Source organism: Adiantum capillus-veneris, chromosome 3, assembly GCF_014529385.1.
Source record: "Adiantum capillus-veneris isolate H3 chromosome 3, ASM1452938v2, whole genome shotgun sequence".
Lineage (NCBI taxonomy): Eukaryota > Viridiplantae > Streptophyta > Polypodiopsida > Polypodiales > Pteridaceae > Adiantum > Adiantum capillus-veneris.
In genome coordinates, this window is record NC_140933.1 from 3,483,560 (window position 1) to 3,505,802 (window position 22,243).

Genomic DNA, 22,243 nt, shown 5'->3' on the forward strand with positions numbered 1-22,243 from the left:
CATGGTGGAACCAACAGCATGCATTATAAACCAGTTAGAAACTTTTGTCAGAGGCAACGCTTATTAAGGCCTTGGACGATATCATTGAAGTACCACTGTTGCAGTCTAGTGATGTGACAAAACCAACAACCTTGTCAAACGTAACTTGAAAATACTGAGAGGGCCACGACAAGGGCCTGCCCACTTGCTTTGCTGGTAAGGTCTTAATCTCGATGACTTTCAGTATGATAACCTTTCTCAAGTCGACTCCTCTGGGGTTTCTGCCTTGTGAACTAAGATCAGTAATATGTGATAATAAGATTTGAGTACACTGGAAGCTCTCCGAGCAACATATAGCAAGGTATGACATGATAGCGCTTATCAGAAAGAATGAAAGTCTCATCTTAGGCTGATTACCATAACATAAGGCAGCTACACTTCATCCAGACCCCATTGAATGTGCATACAGCTACTCACCTTATTGCTACACAAGGTAAAAAATGGGGTGTCACGAGTCCAATGTGGTAGCAACAAGCATGTTGGTGAGGGTAAGTAAACTCGCTATTTTCTATCAATGTACATCTGAAATGTCATGGAGGGTCACATTCTGATCGCAGCATGATTTCACAATTACAGGGTGTCCTTCTGAGCATCCCTCCTTTGAAACAGCAAAAAATGCTCCAGATAACTTGTGACCACGGATGTTTCTCGTCAGTTTTTCCCATGGTCTCTCGTCAGTTCTTCTGCTTGTCATTCTCCTTAGCAGACCAATTTGAAACTGGCAACTTGTGACTAGTATCACAGCTCAGACCACAGTCAACCTGGCGGTCAATGTGGATGAGAAGGAATATTCATTCCCATGTTCATTTGCATTCCCATGTTATTCGTTCGAGCATCAATCATCTGTGAAGGACCACCTCCCTACAAACACAAGGCTTTTGCAGATGTTAATATAAAATTTCATCTCTCTCTCTCTCTCTCTCTCTCTCTCTCTCTCTCTCTCTCTCTCTCTCTCTCTCTCTCTCCACTATTTTCTTTTCGGTTCTTTGTACTTTTTGAACCCATACCTGGTATTAGATTCATTATATGTAACCTTTTGGTCTCATAGGTCATGTTGGCCTTTTGAAGACTACATCTCTCTCTCTCTCTCTCTCTCTCTCTCTCTCTCTCTCTCTCTCTCTCTCTCCATTTTTTAGGGCTTCACAAGCGTTTCTTGCTGTTTTTTCGAGTTTCTTGTTTTTTTTTTTTGGTCGTTTTACTCTCTCTCTCTCTCTCTCTCTCTCTCTCTCTCTCTCTCTCTCTCTCTCATGGTGTCTCCCTCCATTGGGCTACGCATTGACCCCTTTCACATGGCCTCCCCAGCTATAGCCTGCCTCCCTCTCAACATGAAATTCTTGATCAGCAACAAGCGGATATCAACACTTAAGAGTTGAAGTGAAGCAGTGGAAGAAAGAGATGGAGGCAACCTTTCTTCAGTAGATGAAGGAATGCAAAGAGGAGAAGAACCTATGCGAAAGGATTTCTCGCATCGAAGAGCAAGCGGCTTCACAAGAAGCCACAATCCGAACTCTCCAAGGTGACTTCTTGCAACAAAAATTGGGCAGCTCGAAGAAGGCGAAATTCAGCCATCTATGATGGAAGAATTGCATGGAGAGTGGGCAAGAAGAGTGATGGCCCGGGAGAATCTTCAAAAGAAAGAGCTCTCATACTACGCTTCCCCTTCTTGGAAGAGAAGAAGAAATTCTTGAAAAAGAGGCCTACTCTCAAGAAGACAAGTATTTTCCTCCGTGATAATTTCACAGCTCGCACATATGAGAGCTTGCGCAATGCGATTTACGACGGCAAGGGAGAAGGGAAAGACGGCTTTTACAGAGATGGTCGGGTGGTGATTGTAGAGCGGCACTCTACATGACGGTGTGAGACCTATGGGACCACACTGAAGATAGCTACTTGGTAATGTAATGGATCTATGAGGTTGGACGTTTGTGCCTTTGAGGACAGTTTCAAAGACAGGGACATTGTTTTCTTCTCAGAGACTCATCAGGCCCCTCGACATCTTAGCCACATGTGCTGAGATACAGATGGGAGACAATCCATAGGACAATCGCGATATCTGAGCATGGGAGTAGAGGTTCAAGAGGAGTAGTAGTGCTATTTAGGAAGGAGTTACAGCCACTACTACATATTATACAGAGAGATGATCATACTAGATACATGTGGGTGAGGCTGAGAGCTGACACAAGCCGATTTCTATACATTGCCATATGTTACTTCCCCCCAGCACGTCAGTATATGCTGCACCAAGAGGACAATCTCCTTTCTCTACACTAGATGATGATATATGGGAGTTTTCTAGGGATGGGGATATCATCCTCCTAGGAGACTTTAATGCCCGAACGGGCAAAACTCTCAAGATAATCTTCTATGACACTTTAGATGAGATGCTTAGAGAGCTAGATGTAGGTGACTTGGGGCTTGACAGATGCTCAAATGACAGAGAGCAGACGGAGTATGGCAAATACCTCATGGAGATGACGACCTTACATGGGTTAGCCATACTTAATGGCTTACAGCGATTTCTTGGAGCAGCCGATTTCACATGCTTTCCACACACACAAGGGGCCAGTACAGTGGACTATGTTATTGCATAGACGAGCTTTATTTCTTGTATTCAAGATTTCATAGTAAGAGCGATGACGACCTTACATGGGTTAGCCATACTTAATGGCTTACATCGATTTCTTGGAGCAGCCGATTTCACATGCTTTCCACACACACACCGGGCCAGTACAGTGGACTATGTTATTGCATAGACGAGCTTTATTTCTTGTATTCAAGATTTCATAGTAAGAGCCAAACCAGTGGACGTAGCAGTGGATCATGCTCTTTTGACATTGTCTATTTCGTTTCAGTATAGCACAGCCCAGACATCACGAGGCAGGATACATACCCGTTATGCATTTACACCAAAGACTGACTCGGTTTATACAGAGGAGATCTATAGCCGTCTATGCACAGTTGGTCCTCACCTCTCAGTGGAGAAGTGCACCACTTTACTGACTAAGGCACTACATGGTGCAACATCAGAGGCATACCCACAAACATAGCCGGGTCGGAGGCGGCATTCTAGGAGCATGCCCCAGAATAGTTGGTAAGATGAGGAATGCAGAGAGATCTTCTTTTAGGAGTCATCACTTACAGACAGTCTTGGATTACTTCCCGACGCCTTGTGCGACGAAAGAAACGAGCTCACTTGGCCCAAATGGAGCGAGACTTGTATCAGCTGTTCTTGAGTAGGGCATGGCGATTCTTTCATGAGCACTCCCCTCCCCCAGTGATTACTTCTCCAGATGTGTGGGGCCAGTATGCGACATCGTTGTATATAGTTCCTAGACAGGACCCCCTTCCAGATCCAACAAAGCCATTCCCACCTACCAGCACCTTCTTTACCACTGAGATGGTAAAGAGAGCCATTGACAGGATGAGGACCAGCAGGGCATATGATCATGATGGTCTAGTAGCAGAGCACTTTATACATGCTAGAGATAGGTTCTTGCAGTGTTGTTCAATTGTCATGTGTGAGGGGTTACTTGAGACTTGGAGGTTGTCTACTATTGTGCCTATCTTCAAGGAAGGTGATGCTACAGAGCCTGGGAATTACCGCACTAATATGGTTGGGCACACATTGGCTCGGTTGTATGCATCCATTCTTGAGCAACAGTTGAGTAATTGGGTAGAGGGTGAGGGTGTACGGGCAAAGGGCCAGGCCGGTTTTAGGAGGGGTTTCTCCACTCTTGATCATATTCAGACACTTAGAGCCATCATTGAGGAAGGCAGGTCACATGGGAGACGGATTTATTGTAGCTTTGTGGATTTCCGCAAAGCATTTGACATGGTATCGAGAGCTTGATTGATACGCAGACTGCAGGAGATGCGGGTGCCCATACTGTTGATTTGGGGGATTATAGCTCTATATAGATCAGTGATGGGACATGTACGCACTCTGGAGGGGATATCTGATTTAGTTCACTCCACCATTGGGGGAAAACAAGGTTGCCCATTGTCTCCTACTCTATTTGGTATGTATGTTGAGGTGTCTGATTACATTGACAGAGAGGGTGTTCGCAGGTTCAGTTCCAGGAACCTCGGACAAAGTTATGGCTCTTTGATACTTTAGTAGCCTCAGCTATGTTGTATGGGGTGCAAATATGGGGACCTTCTGTAGGCCAGGATGGTTGGAGACGCATGGAGAGGCCCTTGGTATCTATGATCTCTCGACTAATCAGAGCCAAGGCCTCCGTACCCCACGCTATCATCGAGCAGAGCTAGCTGCCCCTCCTATGGAGATTGAGGCGCTTACTAGATCACTCTCCTTCATAGTTTTTCCACACGTCGGACGCACACGGGTATGAAAGTACGGAACAAGTACGGATCCAACTATCCGAAATTCCACACATCAGTCTTTCAGATAGCCTACTACATAGGATGCTTAGTGCTACATACTACACGACCTGGCACTGGGCAATGGGCAGTGGGCACCATGTTTAAAACTTTATACATAAAGACAAAACCATAGAAACTTTATACACAATGACAAAACCAAAACCAGAGAGAATAAAAAGTGGAGAGATGGTGCCTCTAAGTAATAAAGGAACCTCCAAACAAATAGGAGTGAGGACTGGTCACTGTAGCAACAGGCCAAAAAACAGTCGAGTGTAGTCTCCTGAAGGCTGAATCCAAAACATAAGTAGAGAGACCTCAGTAGCCTTTTCAGTCTTGGATCTCTTCATCTTCACAAATTTGTCATCAATCATAAGCTTGCGTATACCTTGCATGCATCTCTCATCCACAAGATTGGCCAACATAATATAGTACACAAATCGAGTGGTTGACGGTTTCACCAAGTCCTTGCTAAGTTCCGAAACAATGCCAACACAATAGACTTTCTTGTCACAAATGTGACAATCTTTGTTGCATCCTCAAGCACTTTTGAAACCCAATCAATCTGCCCAATGTCCTCAAACAAAAGGTCCAAGCAATGGCAAGCACATTTGGTGAAAAAATTGTGTTTCCACCTCTTTCAATCATCTCCCCAACGCCAACACAATTGGTTTCATTGTCCATGCATACTTGCACAACATTTGATGGGCCAACTTCTCTCATAACCTGTTTGAGATGCTTAGCATGAATTCCGATGTCTTTGTTTCCCCAGATGTGTCTACAGCTTTCAAAAGCACTGACCCATGAATAGAGCATGCAAGAAAGGTAATGATAGCCCTGCGCCTAGTGTCAGGCCATCCATCATGCACAATAGAGCATCCATATCTTTCTATTTCTCGCGCACACCCATGATCTCAGTCTTTACACATTTGACCTCTTCATTCAATTCTATGGTGTGCAAAGCATGATAAGAAGGGGGAACATACGAAGGACCTGCTTGTCCAATAGCTTTCACCATCTACAAAAAGTAAGGGCTTCTTACTTTCCATGAAGGAACGTCTTCAGCATAGAAAAACCTATGCAAGGCTTGGTCTGCTTGCTTCCCTGTTTGCAATCCAAATGCACTTGCCAAACCCCCTTGAGCAGCCTTCCTCTTCTTGCTTGAGGACCCCACATTGGACTTGGAAGAGCCACTTACATTAGTCGTTCCCTTAGCATGCGTACTCATTGAAGCACCTCCTTGAGCTTGACAGGCATCTCCTGCCAAATCATTCACCAATGCATCCACAAACGCAGCTCTGTCTTCTCCCTTTGACCTTGCATCTACATGCAATCTTCTAACAATCTCTACAACATCGGTTGGGGCCTCATCACATAGGCCTCCAACACCATGGCCAGCAATGCCCAAAATATGTGCACGGATACGCAAAGGACCACCGTCCCATGAATGCCCACAATACTTACATTTGCAGGTCCATTTTCCTTCTGGAAGAACTTCACTTGCTGCACATATTGCCACTCGGGACGCTTGGTTCGGCCCATTTGGATTCTACGATGTATCTTGGCTCTCATGAGAAAACTTCACGCCACACGATGGTTTAGGGCCCTTTAGGCTTCGTGGGCGTGGGAGAAGATGAAGGCCCCGGTCACCAAGGTGAGCAAGAGAGCAAGAGAGGGCTTCGCGTCAAATCACACCCACCTCAAGTCTCTGCAGTGCCTACATATTGTATACAGAGCTCTACAAACATAATACAGAGAAGCGAAAACTCTTCGCGCGGCCAAGTTAGTGAGTCGGCAAATTTTTGGACCCTTTTTTTTTCATGCACTGCCTGGCCGTACGAAATCCAGTTCCATACTTCAACCCTACCCGTACCCGTACGGCAGTACGGCTGCTCATCCATACGTGTTTGAAAAAAACTATGGTCTCCTTTCTGCACAGCTTGTGGGATACAACTAGAGACAGATATGCTAAATTGGCCCTCGAGTCTTCCAGACAGTTAGCTCCTCAAGGGGACACTTCATCCTAGTATGCACAAATGCCATCATAGTTTCAGATGCATGGCTTCACCATGAACAGGCTGCCCCCTTTCCAGTACTTGTTCACGCACCCTCAATGTCTCTTACACGGGTGGAGATTACTAGACTCATTCGTTAGGACCTGATCTAGCTGGATACCAAGAGGACATGGATAGAGCTGCCACAGAAGTTGGGCACGAAGGTGGCTTTATATAGAGAGCATCTTTTCAACCTCACAGGAGATGGGTTTGTGATTCGACCAAGCTACATGGACACACATATGTCTCATGGTTTGAAGTGTGCCATTGGTCAGATATGCACATCCTCACATCAGCCGAAGACTGAGACTAGTAGCTTCAGAGGGTTACCAACACAGCAGGATATGCCGCTTATGCCAGCTAGAGCCAGAGACAGAGCTACATTACATATATCATTGCACAGTGATGTTTGTTCTAGTTCTTTTGTACCCAGACATGGTATCAGATTCACTATTTTGTAACAGTTTGGTCTACTAGGTCATTTTGGCCTTTAGAAGACGTTACTATAACATTTCATTTCATTTCATTTCATCTCTCTCTCTCTCTCTCTCTCTCTCTCTCTCTCTCTCTCTCTCTCTCTCTCTCTCTCTCTCTCTCTCTCTCTCTCTCTCTCTCTCTCTCTCTCTCTCTCTCTCTCTCTCTCTCTCTCTCTCTCTCTCTCTCTCTCTCTCTCTCTCTCTCTCTCTCTCTCTCTCTCTCTCTCTCTCTCTCTATATATATATATATATATATATATATATATATATATATATATATATATATATATATATATATATATATATATATATATATATATATATATATATATATATATATATATATATATATACACACACTCTTGGCCATATTTTGACACTCACATCCATCATTGAGGAGGCTAGGGCACATGGGAGACAGATTTATTGCAGCTTTCTGGATTTTCGCAAAGCATTTTCCATGGTGCCCAGAGCTAGATTGATGCGCAAAGTGCAAGAGATGGGAGTGCCCATTGAGTTGATTTGGGGGATCATGGCTCTATACAGATCAGTGAAGGGACATTCACGCACTCCAGACGGGATATCTGATTTAGTTCACCCCACTATTGGAGCGAAGCAAGGCTGTCCATTGTCTCCTACTCTATTTGGTGTGTATATAGATGAGGTTTCTGATTACATTGATAGAGAGCGTGACAAAGGTGCCGAGGTGGTAGGGACATGGATTCCATTGTTGTTATATGCTGATGATATTGTGTTGATCTCTGACTCACCGGAGGGTACGCAACGACACTTGGATGCACTACATAGCTTTGCAGAGGATAGTGGTTGTGTAAACCTTGGTAAAACCAAGGTTATGGTGTTTCACACTGCACCGCAATGGATCACGAGATCAACACCTACATTCACTTATGGTCAAGAGATTGTGAAGTACACAAATGCATACACTTATCTTGGGGTAGTAATCATTGGGCCAAAGTTTTCTTTGAAGAGAGCGGTAGAGACTAGATTGACTAGAGTCTCACAAACTGATGACGTGGCATGACCAACTAATAAAGTTGTTCCAACTTTACCCTGCTAACGGAGCCCCAAGGGACACTAGGAAAACAAATAAAGACCAACCACACGGAATCACTGCGAAACACGCTGCAGATGCCGACATGGCTATCAATACGAAATCACCCCAAAACGCGCCGCAGGTGCTAGCGTGGCTGTCCGTACAGTTTTCCGCAAATAGCGCTGGCTACTTTTGGGGGCATATGCATTTTATAGTTTGAAACCTTTTGGTGTAACTGCTTTTCCATGGCGAAGGGCCTTTTAAATAAGACTCATGGGCTCTCTCTGGCTCATTCAATGCTGACGAGCCGGTGAGCAGAAGAGACCCACGGGCACCTGTACTTGCTCAATTATTAATACAACAGGAAATACTGAAAGGGGCAACAATCTTTGGGGCCAATCTCTCTGGGCACGGAACTACACCGGGCCTTGTCGACTCAATTGAACCATGATTTAAATTTGTGAAGTGTTTAAAGTGAATCTCTCTCTCGTGTCACAATAGATTCCAAACTCAGGGTACCCAAGTTTTTTACAATGGTATCAGAGCTCAATTGATTTATCTTCTACTGGGAAATCCCATCCCTTTTCTCGCGACACACAGATTCAGGCAAGAATCAGACGACGACTCCTACCACCTCGTGAACAGGAGGCAGTACGGAGAACTAGAGTGGATTAGCCGATCACAAGTACGGGCCACCTCAGCCTACGTAGTATTAGCTTATGGAGATGCAACGTCAACAAACAAGTTGATGAGTGCACAAAGCAGATGCTCCAGTTTGCAAAGGATCCACAGTATGCCAAATTTTGGACCCAACACCTGATTGACAAAGTGCATACCCATAAAACCGGCCCTCAAGAAACCTCCTACCCCAAGGATGTTTAGAAGAACTTAATGACATCGTTGAAAAACGAATCAATCAACTTCAGGAAGGAAAGAAGCCCTTGAAGAAACAATTGAAAAAGCACAATATAGGGACTGACTACCCCCGTTATTTGGGCCGTCAATCTTCTTTTGCAAATGCACAAAAACGGAAGAAACATGTACGTTTCCAAGGACTACCCAGTTCTTCTTCTTCTGACAGTTCGGATAGCTCTTCCTCTTCCGGTTTGAGCAAGGAGGACAGAAAGGGCAAGAAACGAAGCAAGAACCAAAGTTTTGGAATGAACAAGAAGAAGGCAAAAGAAGAGCAAATCCCCACCCATTTCTGACAATTCTACTGAGAAGTCATCCTCCTCTGACGATTCGGACTCCGATGATCACATGTTTTATGCAAACAAGAAACACTTCTATAGAGCCAATTAGTATGATTTTCTCGAGGACAAGGGCAAAAAGACCAAGGACTTTAAGGAAGGTGGAGAATCACTAAAGTTTGAATCCTTTTCCAGATTCTGAGATGCTCCTAAGGCTTTAGCCTTTATTCAGCAATTTGATATAGCATTCTCAGAAGGGCGCTACTCAAAGCACTCCAAGATCAAGAGCACAGCATCATTTTTGAAAGGAAATGCACGAACGTGGTGATCTACTCTTCTTTTAAGAAAAGAAGCCCCTACCAAGTGGTTAAAGTTCAAGCGTCTCTTTATTTCTTCTTGGTTGACTCAGGAGTACGAACGAGATGTGATGACCGCTCGGAACCATCTACGGATGACCAAGGCTGACACTTTGGATGCTTATTGTGAGAGGTTTTGGGATGCTTTTCTACAAGCTCTTCTTTTAAGAAAGTCACTTTCAAGCAGCAAATGGAGCGGTTTTGCTACGAACTTCCCAAAGAGATCCAAGATTATTGCCTTGAGCAGAAGTCCGAGTCCATACAACAATAGATGGGACATGCTAAGCGGGGATTTGCTATGCATTCGGTTAACTTGACTTATCCCACAGATCAACTTTCGACCCCAAGGATCAGACAAAACTCAACAAATGACAATAGCAGAGAGAGGAAGTTCCAAGAAAGAAGGATGCACGACCCCGATTGACTGAGGACCAGAGAAAAGATTATCTCAAAGAGGGGAAGTGCTTTGATTGTGGGGAACGAGGACACATCTCTACAATATGCCCCCAAAAGATAGAGCGAGGACAATCAGAAAATAGGCCAAAGAGCTCCAGAGTAGCTGAATAAGATGGCAAAAAAGGGAAGATGAAAGCAGGACTGGTACCGGATTGTATGAGGACCAACCCAAATCAGATCGACAAAAGCATAGAACTTTGTCGCGCATAAGGGAAAGTAAGAGATCAAGAAGCCCACATCTTCTTTGATGAAGGAGGCAAGGCCAACTTCATTTCGGCGGCAGGTCATTCGGAACTTTTCATAAATAGCTTCACTTTTGCATTTACTGACTTAGAGAGGAGTCCCTTTCATGTGCGGAGTAACAAAGGTGACTGCTTTTCAGACGCTTAAGGAAAAGCTGACTACTGGACCAGTGTTGGCTTTGCCACATTTGCAAATGCCCTTCGAAGTTTATTGTGATGCTTGTGGTCGTAGTCTGAGAGCGGCCTTCATGCAAGAAGGCCATGTGATTGCTTATGAAAGCAGGATGTTTTCTCGGCCAGAATTGGTAGCACAAATTTATGAAAAAGAACTATTGGCAATGATCCATGCTCTTACACAGTGGCGACACTATTTACTCGGAACCGATTTCACAGTCTTTACAGATCACCAAAGTTTACGCTACTTCTTGTCACACAAGCTGATTTTCGAAAAGCAGATGCGATGGGCTAACATCTTGTCACAGTTTTACTTCCAGATTGTCCATGTTCAGGGACATAAAAATTTAGTGGCAGATGCATTGTCTCGAAGCCCTTGGTTCTTGCTATTTCCGAAATTCATCACAGAAGCTTCGAAGACATGGTTGACCAATATGCCACAGATCCTGACTATGCTACTTGATGAGGAAAACGATGTTGTGTGTTAGACAGCCTTTGAGGGAAAAGGTCTTGACAGAGTGTCATTGTCCACCTTTTACGGGCCTTCGCGGCATCATTACTTCTATTGGTCGAGACTCAAAAAGGATGTGGACGACTTTGTTCGCACTTGTTTAGTATGCCAAAAGGTTAAGTTTGACAGGCATAAGGCACAGGGACTACTATAGCCTTTACCCATTCCCACCTGCCCCTGGGAAAGCATTGCTATGGATTTCATCTTTGCTCTCCCGAAGACTCAAAGTCGGCATAATGGCATTTGGGTTGTCATTGAAAGAGTTAGCAAGCAAGCTTACTTCATTCCAGTAAAGAAAACAGTCAAGCATGATCATTTAGCGAGATTGTTCATTGCTCAAATATTTCGATCTTCAAGCCGTGTCGACTCAATTGAACTGTGATTTAAATCTGTGAAGTGTTTAAAGTAAATCAATCTCTCTCTCTCTCTCTCTCTCTCTCTCTCTCTCTCTCTCTCTCTCTCTCTCTCTCTCTCTCTCTCTCTCTCTCTCTCTCTCTCTCTCTCTCTCTCTCTCTCTCTCTCTCTCTCTCTCTCTCTCTCTCTCGCCGCAACATATTCCAGACTTGGGGTGCCCAAGTTTGTTACAAGAGCTTATGCGGCCTTGGGAGGATTCGAGAGGATGTGTTCGCAGGTTTAGTTCCAGGAACCCCGAATAAAAATCTGGCTTTTTGATACCTTGGTAGCTTCAGTTATGCTCTATGGGGTTCAAGGTTGGGGACCCGCTTTGGGTCAAGATGGGTGGAGATGTATGGAGAGGCCCTAGGTATCTATGATCTCTCGGCTGATCAAAGCCACGGCCTTCGTGCCCCACGAGATCATTAAAGCAGTGTTAGCGGCCCCCCCTATGGAGATAGGGGCGCTTACCAGATAAGTCTCCTTTATGCACAGCTTATGGGATACTACCAGAGACAAATATGCCAGATTGGCCCTTAAGTCCTCCAAGAAATTAACTTCACAGGGGGGCACAATGCACATCATGCTGGTATGCACAGATGTCATCATGGTTCCAGATACATGGCTTCAACATGGACAACTTGCCTCCCTTCCAATACTCCCTTGATGCACCATCGTTGTCTCTTACATGGGTGCAGATTACTAGAATCACCCAATGGACAACAGAAGGACATGGATAGAGCCGACAAAGGAGTTGGGCACGAAGATGGCTTTCTATAGAGAGCATCTTCTCCAACTCACAGGGGATGGGTTTGTGATTCGATCCAGCTATATGGATACACATATATCTCATCGGTTGAAACTGGTAGATTCACAGGGATATCAACAACTAGTAGGATATGCCGCCTATGCCATACAGAGCCAAAGACGGAGACACATTATATATGTCAGTGCACAGTGGCACAACCGAGCTTCATCCCTTGCAATCATACACATAAACAGTCACGGATTATCTTTCGCCGCCTAGTGCGACGAAAGAAGAGGGCTTACCTATCTTAGTTAGGGCGTGATCTGTATCACTTGTTTATGAGTCACGACTCTAGGGATGCATGCACGCCTTTCCATGAGCACTCTCCATCGTCAGTCATCACTTCCAGAGAGACATGGGGGGAATATGCCACATCTCTCTATACAGCATCGGGGCAACCACCTTTGCCTGACCCTCCAGAGGCATGCCCAGAGACATGTACTTTCTTTACTCCTGAGGGTAAGGAAAGCCAGTGACAAGATGAAGACAAGAAGAGCACAGGATCGTGATGGTCTGGTAGAAGAGCATTTTATCCATGCCAGAGATATGCTTGCAGAGCCTCTTGCTATATGTTTAATAGAGCCATGTACAAGGGTTTTCCTGAAACCTAGAGTATGTCCACAATTGTGCCTATCTTCAAGTCGGGAGAACCTATGCTTCCCGAGAACTACCGAACCATCATGGTTGATCACACTCTGGCTAGGCTATATGCATCAATTCTTGAGCATGAGTTGAGTAGATGGGCAGAGAGAGAGGATATGCGGGCAACAAGACCGGCAGGTTTCAAGAGAGGTTTCTCCACTCTTGATCAGATTTTGACGCTCAGAGCCATTAATGAGGAGGTAGACACCATGGCAGGAGGATTTATTGTAGCTTTGTGGATTTCTGCAAAGCCTTTGATACAGTGCCAGCAGCCAGACTCGTACGTAGATTGCAGGGCATGGGGGTGCTCACAGAGCTGATTTGGGGGATTTTAGCTTTGTATAGGACAGTGGTAGGGGAGGTACGCACTACTCAGGGCATGTCCGACATGGTTCACTCCACAATTGGGGTGAATCAAGGCTGTCCCCTATCTCCGACTCTCTTTGGGATATATGTAGATGAGTTTTCAGATTATGCACACACAGAGGGTGATATAGGTGCCCAGCTGGCAAGGACGTGCATCCCGTTGCTATTCTATGCTGATGATATTGTGTTGATCTCAGATTTTACAGAGGGGATGCAACGTCATTTGGATGCATTGCATGTATTTGCACAAGATTGTGGATTGAATGTGAACCTTGATAAGACCAAGGTAATGGTGTGTAACACTACGGCACAGTGGGTAAGGAGGTCCATCCCAACCTTTACATATGGTTGAGAGATTGTGGAGTATGCAGATGCATATACTTATCTTGGGGCGTTTTTCAATGATCCAATATTTTCCTTGAGACGTGCAGCAGATACGAGATTGACCAGAGCCTATGCAGCATTGGGAAGACTTGAGAGGATATGTTCGCAGGTTCAGTTCCAGGAACCTCGGACAAAGTTTTGGCTCTTTGACACTTTGGTCACTTCGGCCATGCTGTACGGAGTGGAGATATGGGGCCCTTAGTTGATCATCATAGCAGAGCTGGCAATACTGATGGATGGAGATGTATGGAGAGCCCCTTGGTGTCTGCTTTCTCGGATGATTAGGGCCAAGGCCTCAGTACCACATGACATTGTTAGGGCGAAGCTCGCTGCTCCTCCACTGGTAGTGGAGGCACTTACTCGATCAGTTTCATTATGCATAGCACCTGGGCTCTCCCTAGAGACATATATGCTTGATTAGCACGAGAGTCTTCACGACAACTGGCATTGCAGGGAGATAGATCATGTTGGTTTTGCAAAGATGGCATCTAGGTTTCTGTTACATCGCTTTAGTATGGATTGGCTACCGCCATTTCAGTACTCTCTTGATGCACCCTCCATCTCCCTCACTAAGGCAGAGATTACCATGGCCCATCAAATAGGTTTTGATACGAAGAGGACATGGATACAACCTACACATGCGTTCGGTACGAAGATGGCTTTCTATAGAGAGCATCTTCTCCAGCTTGCGGAGGATGGTTTTGTGATTAGACCAGGATACATGCATACTCATCTATCCCACGGAACACGATGTGCTATCAGTCAGATACCCACATCCTCACATCAGCTAGAGATCGAGACAGGCAGACTTAGAGGAGTACCCGCTAAGTCCAAGATTTGTTAGGTGTGCGAGATAGAGCCTGAGACACAACTACATTACATATGTCGCTGCCCAGTATACTATGAGATACAAGGCCGCTTTCACTGTCTATTCAGTGAGGATTTTCGACCACTTTCTAGAGTCATGAGATACCAGGATTAAAAATGCCTCAAATAATACTTACTAGAGATTCACAAATACGGAGAGAACCTCTTGAAGAGGGGCACCATGAGAGAGAACCAGTGACAACGGCAGATTACAAATTTATTTTAGTTACAGACAGAGGAGTTCGAGCGGCCTCCACAACATAGCAGCACAAGAGACATACTGCTTGATCGGGCGATAGAGTTAGGGTAGTCCCGTCACCCACAGATAAGGGGCCCTCTTGACATCGACGCAGATTGCGACAGAGGATCCAAACTACACTAGTGCGACAAAGCACCTGCCACGACAGAGTGCTTACCGTGGAGGACATTGAACCTCTACAGCCTTTTGGATACTAATGTCTCTACTGTCAAAGAGCTCCATTGTATCAGCGCCCCCCCCCCCTTCTGTATCCCCCTTTGTATCAGCTTTCACCCCACCCCTACCCACTATTTTCTTTTCAATTCTTTGTACTTTTTGTACCCAGACTTGGTATTAGATTCACCACATGTAACCTTTTGGTCTCATAGGTCATTTTGGCCTTTTGAAGACGTTAATATTCCATTCATCTCTCTCTCTCTCTCTCTCTCTCTCTCTCTCTCTCTCTCTCTCTCTCTCTCTCTCTCTCTCTCTGAGCATCGACGGAGGCCGCATCAAAGGATTCAGATCACCTTGGCTCGACATGCACGACGCTCGGTCAGACTACTGACCATGGAGGAGATTGATGAGATCCGCCAGCGACCGATGCTGGATCTCCTGTGATATAGCTATCCCGGCTAGCTGTTTAGCTGCTTAGTTCACACCTAGCAGTTCAGGATTCCATAGTATTTCATTTTGTCATTTTGTCATTCTGTCATCTTGTTACTCTGACTTTGTATCAGATCCACCACATTGTAACTTTCTAGTCTCATAGGTCACTTTGGCCTTTTGAAGACGTTAATATAACATTTCATTTCATTTCATTTCTCTCTCTCTCTCTCTCTCTCTCTCTCTCTCTCTCTCTCTCTCTCTCTCTCTCTCTCTCTCTCTCTCTCTCTTTTATTGAGCACCCATTGTATCACTGGTCACACATACCCCACACACTTCCAGCTAGTAGAACTTCTAGATTCATTTAAGTATCTCCTTTTTGCTACCCAGAAATGGGATCAGATTCACCACTTTGTAACAGATTGGTCTCATAGGTTTTTGGCCTTATAAAGACGTTCATATATCATTTTATCTCTCTCTCTCTCTCTCTCTCTCTCTCTCTCTCTCTCTCTCTCTCTCTCTCTCTCTCTCTCTCTCTCTCTCTCTCTCTCTCTCTCTCTCTCTCTCTCTCTCTCTCTCTCTTAGTGCAGCCGTTTTTGACCTAGTAGACAACAGATCACTCTTTTGCTCATAAATTCTCCATCCGAACTCTGATTTGGGTGATCTATAGCCTCAATCGACGAGCAAGACGCTCTCTACACATTGATGTAAAAATAGAAAATTTTAGAGTTATCGAAGGATTTTCTGCAGGAGCATTTCTAAAGTGAACAGGTTCGAAGAAGTTGACTCTCGTCTCTTATTTTACATACAATGTTTCTCGCACTCGCAAGGGTTCTTCTTCTTTAACAAGCTTCACAACCATTGTAGAAAATGATCCAAAATCTCCTAAGTGTGAAGATAGCAACACAACCACTCAACTAAGGACATCAAAAACCATGATATGGGCATAGTTGGTATCGTTGCAAGGGACCATAAACAAACAAGGTGAAGACTTACAGGCACTTGCAATGGACAATGGCACGCTAAGGGTTAAGAATGAAAATCTCAAGAGGACAGTTGAGATGCAAACCACATTTGGTGCAACTTGAAGAGGAAGTCAAGGAATGTAAACGCTCTCTTGTGAACTTGAATGTTTTGAAGTTGCGCATGAGTTGTCACGTGCGCATTTCGTTTGCGCTACGTGGACATGTTTTGTCACAGGCTTGGGCACTCCAAGCAAAGAAGCGTGCATCCACTTCCGTCGAAAAGAAACCCTTGGAATTACCTTCGAGCACCCTTACCTTTCACCTTCACCCGCAATGTTTTCACGACAAGACTATCAAGTGGTAGTACTTGCTCGCAAGGCAGAGTCATCATGAAGGCTGCTATCTAACAACAATTGTAAGGCTACCTAGCAACTTGTGTGGTAGGTGTTGACATCACACCAGATTTACATCCGCAGTATCCACCTGCTTGGAGGAGTCTTCATTGGTTATGCATCCACATGCATCAGAGGCAGTCAGCATCAGCAGCACAGATAGAAGTTCGGCAGTTGTGTCTCACCTTTAACAGGGGGGATGTCACGTGCGCACTTCATTTGCGCTATGTGGACATGTTCTACCACAATCTAGCATGAGTCATTAGCTTAGGACTGAGGTTGGCACCTTTGTGAGCCTCTAGCACAATGTGCATGTCCACGCCGGTCACACTTGCATACCCCCTCTTGCACAGGACAGCATTTCATCATGCAGGCATTTTACCGCGTGAACCACCTCTTCTAGGTCATTTATAGCTAAGTGACTTTTCATTTACCCTTGTTGGAATGTAGATAGGGAAAATGGCTGAAGGAACTATAAAAGGAACATTTTACTGCGTAACGCAACCTGAAATACTGCAAGCGACCTCGCTTTGAGCATCATGAATCATGCTCTCACCTGGCTCCATAGAGCTACACCAAGTCACTGTGGGTTCCATCTGAAAGGCTTCAAGATATAGTTGCAATAGCTGAGGTGAATCAACTAGTTGAGACTCTTCCATCCATTTAGCATCCAACCATGCATAGTTTTTGTCACAAACTAATGACGTGGCATGACCAACTAATAAGTTGTTCCAACTTATGGACAACTACCAAGGGGCCAAAGCACACAGGAATTAAAAAAATGCGTAAGAGTTGCTGATGTGGCGAGTTGTACGGACGCCCGCGATCTGCGCTACTGACGTGGCATGCTATACGGAATTCTGCAATTCGCACTGGCTGTTTTGGGCGACAACTTTTGGCACCAGATGCTTTTGGAACTTAAGCTTTTCATGTAAACTGCTTTTCCAAGGCCAAGGGCCTTTAAATAAGACCCTAGGCTCTCCCTCTGGCTCATATACAAAGCTCACGAGCCGGTGAGAAGAGGAGAGCCAAGGCAATTGTGCTTGCTGAATTGTTAATACAAAAAGAAATACCGAAAGGGGCCTCCGTCTTTGGGTCCAATCTCTCTAGGCACGGAACTACGCCGGGCCGTGTCAACTCAATTGAACTGTGATTGAATTTTGTTAAGTGTTTTAAGTAAATCTCTCTCTCGTGTCACGACAAATTTCAGACTTTGGGTGTCCAAGTTTGTTACAGTGGTATCAGAGTTCAGAGGATTTCTACCGGGGAAGCCAATCGGTTTTCTCGAGGCAGACATGACTTCGGGCAAGAATCAGACGACTCCACCTAACACCTCAGGAATGGGAGGCAGTACGGAGAATTCAAGTGGATTCGCAGACCACGAGTACAGGCCACCTTGGCCTACGGAGTACCAGCTTATGAAGATGCAATGGCATAGCACGTTGATGAGTGCGCAAAGCTTGCAAAGGATCCATAGTATCCCAAATTTTTGACCCGGCACCCAATGGATGACATTCATACTCATTGGGAAAAAGCCACTAAGTCACCCATACAACCGGCGCTCAAGCAACCTCCTACCCCAAGGATGTTTATTAAAGAAAAACTTCATGATGTCGTCGAAACACGAATCAATCAACTTCTAGAAGCAAAGAAGCCAACAAAGAAACAATTGAAGAAGCACAACAAGGGGCCCTGTTTACTTGGACAGTCAATCTTCTTTTGCAAACACACAAAAACAGAAGAAGCATGTACGTTTCGAAGAACTTTCTAGTTCTTCTTCTTCTTCTGACAGTTCGGATAGCTCTTCAAAACTCTTCCGACTCGAGCGAGGAGGATAGAAAGGGGAAGAAGCGAAGCAAGAATCAAAGTTTTGGAAAGAACAAGAAAAAGACAAAGAAGAGCAGATCTCGACCCGTTTCTAACAATTCTACTAAGGAGTCATCCGCCTCTGACAGTTCACATTCCGATGATCACATGTTTTATGCAAAGAAGAAACATTTTTATAGAGCCAAACAGTATGATTTTCTCGAAGACAAGAGCATAAAAGACCAAGGAGTTTAAGGAAGGTGGATAGTCACTAAAATTTGAATCCTTTTCCGGATTCCAAGATGTCCCCAAGGCTTTAGCTTTTATTCAACAGTTTGATATAGCATTCTTGGGAGGACGTTACTTAGAGCACTCCAAGATTAGGAGGGCAGCATCATTCTTTAAAGAAAATGCGCGAACGTGGTGGTCCGCTCTTCTTTTGAGGAGAGAAGCTTCAGGAGTACAAACAAGATGTAAGAACCGCTTGGAACCATCTTCGGATGACCAAGGCTAACACTTTGGATGCTTATATGACAAATTTTGGGATGCTTTTCTTCCGACCTCTTCTTTCAAGAAGGTCACTTTTAAGGAGCAAATCGAGCGGTTTTGTTGTGGACTTCCCAAAGAAATCCGAGATTACTGCCTTGAGCAGAAGTCCGAGTCCATACAACAATTGATGGGGCATGCTAAGCGGGGATTCTCTATAGATTCGGGTTACTTGACTTACCCCGCTGATGAGGTTACCAAGGACCGGACAAAGTTCGACAAATGAAAATAGAAGAAAGAGGAAGTTCCAGAAAAGAATGCATGACCCCGATTAACCAAGGAGAAGAGAACCGAATATCTCAAAGAACGGAAGTGTTTTGATTGCGAGAACAAGGACACATCTCTGCGAGGTGACATAAAAAGGCACAGCGACGACAATCAGAAGATAGGCTAGAGAGCTCCAGAGCAGCAGAAGAACGTGGCAGAAAAGCCAAGATGAAAGCAAGACTGGTACTAGATTGTATGGGGACCGCGACCCCAGTCAGATGGACAAAAGCACATAACTTTGTCGTGCATAGGGCAAAGTAAAAGATCAGGAAGCCTCATCTTCTTTGATGGAGGATCCAAGGCCAACTTCATTTCACCCGAATTGGCGGTTGAACTTGGAATAACGCCCGGCAAGATGGGCCACACGCAGAGGCAATTCTAGCGGCGCCCAGACGGGACGTTGCCATGACACCTGTCATTGGCAAAGTCCAATTACATTGTCAGGGGTATTTGGGGCACGAAAACTTTTACATCATGCCTTTGAAATGGTATGACATCCTCCTAGGAATCGCTTGGTACCACAAGAACAACATCGTGGTTGTCTATCGGGCCAAGAAAGCAACTTGGACGAACGAGAAGGGCAAGAAAATTGTACTTGATGCAAAATTAAAGGGCGAGTCCCTCCCTATTGTATCGGCTTTGGCCATTTTGAAATTAATGACATCCAGTCTTTTTGTTTACTCGATCTACTTGAAAGAATAGAATGATAAACAAAGAACCAATATGTTTGAATTGGATAAAGAATGACAAGAATTGTTGCACACACATGCTGATTGTTTCTAAGAAGGCCTACCATGCGCGAGTTATCTCCACCTCAAACTGAGGACCACACCATTGACCTGATTCTTGGAAGCACGCCATCGACCCGGCCACCTTACTGAGTTAGCTGAGCCCAAAATGAAGAAATCATGAATCAAGTGGAAGAACTTCTAGAAAAGGGTCTCATCCAACCTAATACATCACCTTACTGTTCTCCGGTTTTGTTAGTACTAAAGAAAGACGGATCTTAGACAATTGTGCATTGATTACAGAGCTCTCGCCATCAAGCACAGATTCTCTATTCCAAGGATTAATGATATTCTTGACAGACTTAGAGGATCCTCTTGTTTCAGCAGGATTGAGCGCGTATGTGCGTTTTGGGTCCAGTTTTATTTTAATGCCTTTATGTCACTTGGCCCCATCCGACGGGGTCCCATAAGTTGGTGGGAGCTTCTTCCGCTTCTTCTTCTTCTAATGTTTCTGCTTCTTAGGGTTTAGGCCCCTCGGTCGAGATCTAAAGGTTGACTCCATTCTTCACTGCCTTGACACCTTAGCAGTTTGTGACATCCCCCCTTCTTGAAAGAAGTAATCGTCCGCCATTACAACATATTTGCAAAACAACTCAAGTTAGCTCAAAAATTTCCAAGGGTCATTCCGAAGGACATTTGGAGGGACAATCAACTTTCTCATTCCAAATAGGAGATCTTGATTTCCTAGGTCGTTGGCTTCCCAGAAGAATCTCATCCTATAAGGAGTCTCATTCCAGATCGGAAGTCTTGATATCCTGGGTTGTTGACTTCCCAGGAGTATCTCATCCAATAAGGAATATTTAGTGGTTGGCACATCACAATGCAACACAAATGCTCACATATGCATGTTACAAGACATAGAAACATAAAGTCGTCAATGAACACTCCCCGCGCAAATAACCATCCAGGTTGAGTTGTTCAATGACTCCCTCATCACTCCTCTCGCAAATAATCTAAAAGGGTCCGAGACATGAGATATAGAGGCCTTTTACAACCAAACGCCCCACAGACCGCAACATGCGTCGTTTTGAGGTGCTAAGAGTAACCACTGCTCAAACTTCTTAATACTCCTCCCACATACCATCCAGGTCTGGGCCGCCGGAGTAACAACAACAATATTTTTCAAGCATTCAAAACTCCCCCCCGCAAATAACCGGACCATGAGTATGTGCAAGCATTCTCAAACATCATTCCTCACTGATCCACCCGGGAGTAAAATCACCAATCATTGAAACCAGTATTAAAACCAAAGTCAAACAGTTCAAATCGGCACCAAGACAGGTTCAAAACAGATACCATCCAATTCAAACAAATTCCAAACAGGATCACCAAACAAGTTCTCAAACAGATTCTCAAACAAAATTCAAACTTAAAGAATCTCGATATCAGTCGAGCTCGGTAAGTCGACTGACTTTCCATCCTGAGACCTGCACCAAAAATTAGGGTTAGGTTCCTTCCATAAGGTCGTAGAGGACCACAGCATGGTCCATTAGCTCTTGGACAGACAATGTTCCTCTAGCGGCGATGCTAGTCCCAAGACATAGCAATCACACTGGACCTCCAAGGTTATGAGCTCGAGAAGAGACACCTACCAGAGATGTCGAGAAATTTCAAGTTATAATCTTCTAGGGTTTCCATGGCAAGCATTTCAGAATACCCCACTCTGCCAGAAGTTGCACTCGGAAGGAAGATATCAGAAACCATTTTCGGGTAAAAATTTTCTTGAAAGCTTGCCAAGTCCTTGGAGCATGCGGCTTGGTAGCTATAGACATCCACCATTGCATGGCACTGCCTCTGAGAAAAACGGCAGCTCAAAAAAAAAGTTTTGATCCTTCTCTGCAAGTGATCTTTATGGCTTATGCCCTATAACACATGAGCGATAAAAAAGGAAGAGCGCCCGATGCGCGATGAAGTAAGGGTGGGAGTGCTGAATAAGTCCGATGTCCGCGCATGAAGATTCTTAAATTCCAGTAGACTTTGGAACACCGGTTTGCTTTGTCTGCTCTTTCGTGGGACCGGTATGCTTTCAGGATAGCAGACGCCTGAAGCTCTAATACCACTGTCACGAGACAAGCACCACGTGCCAATAGAAAAGAGCAGATTGAACAGACTTTTAGCATTCTGCTAAGAACTAAACTGAAAGTGAGAGAGCACACGCGACACGGAATAGCGGAATTCCATCCCAAAGAGTATTGGCCCCAAACCTTGACGCCACTTTCGGTATTTCTGTATATTACTTGAAC

At 44.8% G+C, this 22,243-nt stretch overlaps 1 protein-coding gene across 2 annotated transcripts in view; it reads right to left on the bottom strand.

The window, feature by feature from the left end:
* Positions 1–357: 357 nt before the first annotated feature.
* The window catches only part of FY (Transducin/WD40 repeat-like superfamily protein), a 157,915-nt gene continuing 136,029 nt past the window's right edge, over positions 358–22,243 (bottom strand). Inside the window, exon 17 of one of the 2 annotated variants that reach the window (XM_086507648.1) lies at positions 358–914. In XM_086507648.1, coding sequence (XP_086363774.1) covers positions 879–914 — 36 coding nt within the window. In that variant the 3' untranslated portion in view covers positions 358–878. The remainder of the gene's footprint in view (positions 915–22,243) is intronic. The other variant, XM_086507645.1, reaches the window with a different exon arrangement.